A 5,589-nucleotide genomic window follows, 5' to 3' on the forward strand; every position below is an offset into this window, starting at 1 on the left:
GGGTGAGACCGAAAAAGTGAAAAAGAAGGAGGAGGAGGAAGAAGAAGAAGACGAACAGGAAGAGGATGAGACCGAAAAAGTGAAAAAGAAGGAGGAGGAGGAAGAAGAAGAAGACGAACAGGAAGAGGCGGAGACCGATAAAGTGAAAAAGAAGGAAAAGGAAGAAGAAGAAGAAGAAGAAGAAGAAGACGACGGCGACGACGAAGAACGTGACGGACCATCGCCGGCGGTTTTAGCCTTCTCCGAGATGCGTTTAATCCGCAGATCCACGCCAGAAAGCAGCCCTCGTTCGGAGCCTACTTCTCGCACCGCGTCGAGAAGCGCGCATCGACCCAACTCATTCAGCCTTATACGCACTCTCACCCGCACCCGTACGCCCCCTATCTCCCCTCCCCCCTCCCACGCCCCCACGCCCCTTCCCTCGAAAACCAAACCCGAAATAAGAAAACAAAATATTCCCTCAAATATCCCTAACGATATGCAAATTCGATATTTTTTTAAAATTTAAACATAAGAACCATATAAAGAGAAAAAAAATAGAAGCTTGATCCTCCGAAAAAAAAAAAAAAAAAAAAAAACGCTAACGGATTTGGCGCCGACATTTCGCGGTGTGACGGCGGCGGTGGGCGGCGGCGGTGGGCGGCGGCGGTGGGCGGCGGCGGTGGGCGGCGGGGGTCGCCTACGTTCCGGCGACGCTCTCCGCTCTCACGTTCCTCTCGATCACGCCCGTTGTCTTGACCGATTTCCGCCGTTCCTCTCTCGTGCTCGTTAGCTCGGGCTTTCATTTAAGGACCGTTTCTCTTCCTTCTCGGTCTCTTGGTTTCTGATCAAGAATGGCTGTTGATTCTTTTCTCTTTTTCTTTTTCTTTATTCTCTATACGCTCAATTTTTTTCATTATTATTTTCATCTTCATTCTCTATACCCTCATTTAACTTTCTTTCAGTTCTGTCTCATATATATCATAAAACAATAAAAATATTTTACGTATATATATATATATATATATATATATATATATATATATATATATATATATATATTCATATATGTATATATATATATATATATATATATATATATATATATATACTCCTCCACTCCTCTCCCTCATTCCACCTCCACTCCCAACCAACCTGGCCCCTCCTACTTCCTCCACCCCACCCACCCCCCTTGTAAATACCCCCCTCCCCCCAACAACTCCATCGCCCCCAAAATCCACGTAAACAAGACGCATCTCCTGCAGCCCGTTCCTGCAGCCCTTAATTATTCTGTAAATTTCGGATGCAAATGTATTATCGGCTCTAATTTAATCTGTGATGGCCGTGTAATGAGCTGCACTTAATGAGTAGCCTTATTCACGTTTGGCATAAACTTTTCACTCAAATGCTCTCCCACTTGGCGTAATTATACGAGAGTTAATCAGCGTTCTGCCACAAATATTAAACAGGTAAAAATAAATGAATGAATAAATAAAGATCGAAAAAAATGGCAAAGGCAAACATGTCGAACATTTGTGACAGTTGGAAATGTGTGTGTTATATGTATGTGTTTGCGAGAGAGAGAGAGAGAGAGAGAGAGAGAGAGAGAGAGAGAGAGAGAGAGAGAGAGAGAGAGAGAGAGAGAGAGAGAGAGAGAGAGAGAGAGAGAGAGAGAGAGAGAATTTGATTTGATAAATCTAACACGTCCATTGGACAACAGACAAATATACAAATAAGTAAAAAAGGTGCATAAGATAGAAAAATAAGAAAGACAGAGATAGACAGATGTTACATATTATGAAATGAGTAATCAAGTATTGGGAAACCGTGCCTTAAAAGTTTCCAACAGTATATACACAACCTGTTTTGGGTTGACATGTGAGATATTTCAAATTAAACTCTTCTAAATACCTGCCAGCGATATAGATCATAAATATTTTGGAATTTTCGATGGCACCACCACTCACCAAATTCATAAAAAAATCTGATATGTCTATCTAAATGAAAAGGGAGGGAGATGGCAAAAACGCATATACAGATGCTAACACAAATACATCGATATACACATATACACCTATTTCCACAAAGGCTACATAGACACTGTATCCGGATTCACACACAACCACATCCACATAGCCATCAACCATACCTTACACTTCATCCCTTTGCCCACCCACCCACACCCACACACGCACCCATCCCACCTACACTGTACACCACCATCCATACCCACCCCACACCCCATACCTGCATCCTCTGCCGCCCTCATCCTGCCTACACACCCATACACACCCATCCACACCTTCCCACATCCACACCAACACACCATACCACACCACAACCCACACCTCACATCTACCCCGCACCCCTGCCCCCATTACCTGTCCACACCTCACCCATCCACCACCACACCTGTGCATCACCACCACCATGCACCCCGCACCCACCAACACCCACACCCACGCATGCAAAAGACAGCTACCCCGCCACACACACTTCCCGACGTCGCTTGGCCCGTGAATTCCCCCAACGTCAGTCACTCCCACCGGAAGTCGGCACCTTCCACGAGGTGTCACTGACCAGGGGAGGAGGGAAGGGGGGGGCGAGGGAAGGGAGTGAGGGAATGTCGTCTATCTCATCAGAAAATCAGGAAGTGGGGGAGAAGGGGAAGGAAGAAGAACGCTTGAGGGGAAGGGGGAGCAAGGGGGTGTAATAAGGTATCAGTAGAATAAGGAGAAATGGGAGGGGGAGGAGGGGAAAGAAAGAAGAAAGAGAGAGAAGAAAGAAGAGGGAAGAAGTGAGACATAAGTCATCACGTAGAAGGAGCCAAGGAGAGAGGAGGGGGAGAGAGGGGAAGAAGGAAGGAGAGAAGAGCCACAGGAAAGAGAGACGAAGAGGGAGTAACAATAAGATATCGCAGAAGTATAAGGGAAAGGGGAGGGAGGACGAATGAGAAAGGGGAAAGGGAGAACAAAGATATCATTAGGAAGTATTAAGGAGAAGCCAGGAAGGAAAGGAGGAAGGGAGGAAGAAGGGAGGGAGAAGGAAGGAAGGAGGAGAAGGGGGGAAGGAGACAATGCAAGTGGCTACCATAGAGAGGGGGAAAAGGGAGGGAAGAGAGGGAGGAAAGAAGAAGGAAAAGGGACAGAGAAAGGAGAGAGAGAGAAGAGGGAAAAAGGAGGCGTAAAACTGGAAGAAAGGGACAAAGAAGGAGAAAAGATAAGAGAACACTCAGGAGTTGGGAGTATTAATAAGGAAAACAAAAAGATAAAAAGAGCAGAAGGGGAAGAGGGGAAAGGAGGAGAGGAAGCAGGGTGCGTTAAGGAGGGGGAAGAATGAAAAAGAGGGAAAAAGAGGGGGGGAGGAGGAGGGAAGGACAAAAAACAAATAATGGAGGGAGCAGAAAGTGATAGGGACGAGAGGCGGCGAGGGAAGAGGGAGGGGGAGGGGGAGGGGGAGAGGAGACGAAGGGAATGAAGCAAAAAGAAAAAAGAGGAGATGAGAGAATGGGGATGAGAAGAGCGAGAGGGGAAGGGGACAGATGAGATCCGATATTGAACGATTCTGGCAAAAATGAACAGCCCGAGAGGGGGAATTACAAATTTGCGATAAAAGCGGAAGAAAAAAAAGAAGTAAAGAAAGAAAGAAGAAGGGAGAAGGAGAGAGAGGGAGAAGAGGGGGAGTAGAGAGAGAGAGAGAGAGAGAGAGAGAGAGAGAGAGAGAGAGAGAGAGAGAGAGAGAGAGAGAGAGAGAGAGAGAGAGAGAGAGAGAGGAAGGAGAGAGAGAGAGAGAGAGAGAGAGAGAGAGAGATAAACCCAGGAAAAAAATCTCTCCCCCCCAAACAAAAGTAAATAATAATAATAATAATAATAATAATAATAATAATAATAATAATAATAATAATAATAATAATAATAATAATAATAATAATAATCAAACAAACGAATAAAACTAGACCCATCTTTAAAAAAAAAGACAGCCACCAGATTACGCCGACTAAAGAACAGGAAAATAAAGACAGAGAACAAGAAAATAAGGAACAATGGAAAGACAAAGAACAGGAAGATAAAGAAAGAGAACAAGAAAATAAGGAACAATGGAAAGACAAAGAGCAGGGAGATAAAGAAAGAGAACAAAAAATAAGGAACAAGGGAAAGAGAAAGAACAGGAATATAGAGAAAGAGAAGAAAAAAAATAAGGAACAAGGGATAGACAAAGAACAGGAAGATAAAGACAGAGAACAAGAAAATAAAGAACAAGACAAAGAGAAATAACATGAAGAAAAAAGAAAGAATAAAAAATAAAGAACAAGGGAAAGACAAAGAACAGGAAGATAAAGAAAGAATAAAAAATAAAGAACAAGGGAGAGAGAAAGAACAGGAAGATAAAGACAGAGAACAAGAAAATAAAGAACAAGAGAAAGAGAAAGAACAGGAGAGCAAAGAACAGGGACGTCAAAGAATGGAAGGTCGGAGGACTTTGGCATATTTGTGTCACCGAGGGGCTGGCAGAGCCGGGTCAAGGAGGGGCATGGGGGGGGGGGGAGATAGAGGAGGAATGGGGAGGAGGAGGAGGAGGAGGAGGAGAAAAAGAAAGAGGAGGTCGAATGGATGAAGGAAGGGAGTAAAGGAGGGATGGAGAAATAATAATAATGCTAAGGATAGTGACGATGACGATGACGATAATAACAATAATAACAATAATAACAATAACAACTGAGCACAAAGTCATCAGACGTTAAAAGAGCAAAAACAAGAGAACCATACAACACAAAACAAGCCCCCCCTTCCCCCTCCAAAAAAAAGCCCCCCTCCCCCTCCTACCCCCCCCCCAAAAAAAAAAGAAGGACCGAAACGAAACGCAATAAAACCAAAGCGAAAAGAGAGAGAGAGAAAAAAAAATCGCAAGCACGGACGAAGCTCAGCGAAAAAGTCAGAGAAACAAACGAACTGAAAAGAAGGAAAAGCGAGATGAGAAAAGAGAAGATAGAATGAAAAAAAAAGAAAAAAAAGAAAAAAGAAAAAGGAAAAAAAAACTTCAGGGGGATGGGAAAAGGGAAATAAATTAGAAGATAAAAGGAAATAGAAGATGAAAAATAAAACGCAAATCCTTAACAAAAAAAAATATATAAACATATAAAAATAAATAAATAAATAAATATTCAAACGAAACAAAATATAAAAGCTCATCACATAAAAGAAACAACTTAATAAAAACAATCCTCCACACACACACACACACACACACACACACACACACACACACACACACACACACTCTTTCTCTCTCTTTCTCTCTCTCACGCACACACATACAATATATATATATATATATATATATTGTATATACATATATATACACATACACACACACACACACACACACACACACACACACACACACACACACACACACACACACTCTCTCTCTCTCTCTCTCCTCACACACACACACACACACACACACACACACTCTCTCTCTCTCTCTCTCTCTCTCTCTCTCTCTCTCCCTCACATTCTACTCTCTCTCTCTCTCTCTCTCTCTCTCTCTCTCTCTCTCTCTCTCTCTCTCTCTCTCTCACACACGCACACAGCCCACAAAAATAATAAG

The 5,589-nt window shown here is 43.0% G+C and overlaps 1 protein-coding gene across 1 annotated transcript; it reads left to right on the top strand.

Moving 5' to 3' along the window:
- The first annotated feature begins 247 nt into the window (after nucleotides 1-247).
- Nucleotides 248-2,558, top strand: LOC138861390 (uncharacterized). The gene is made up of 2 exons (XM_070120439.1): nucleotides 248-371; nucleotides 2,068-2,558. The coding sequence occupies exons 1-2, from the start codon at nucleotides 248-250 to the stop codon at nucleotides 2,556-2,558; spliced, it is 615 nt and encodes a 204-aa protein (XP_069976540.1).
- The last annotated feature ends 3,031 nt before the right edge of the window (nucleotides 2,559-5,589 follow it).

This window comes from Penaeus vannamei, unplaced genomic scaffold (genome assembly GCF_042767895.1).
Source record: "Penaeus vannamei isolate JL-2024 unplaced genomic scaffold, ASM4276789v1 unanchor5188, whole genome shotgun sequence".
Lineage (NCBI taxonomy): Eukaryota > Metazoa > Arthropoda > Malacostraca > Decapoda > Penaeidae > Penaeus > Penaeus vannamei.

Excerpts from the sequence above, each read along its gene's own strand:
- LOC138861390 (XM_070120439.1), top strand. The coding sequence starts at position 248 with ATGCGTTTAATCCGCAGATCCACGCCAGAAAGCAGCCCTCGTTCGGAG. Across the intron at positions 372-2,067 it reads ACGCACTCTCACCCGCACCC|GCTACATAGACACTGTATCC; the intron begins GTACGCCCCCTA and ends ATTTCCACAAAG.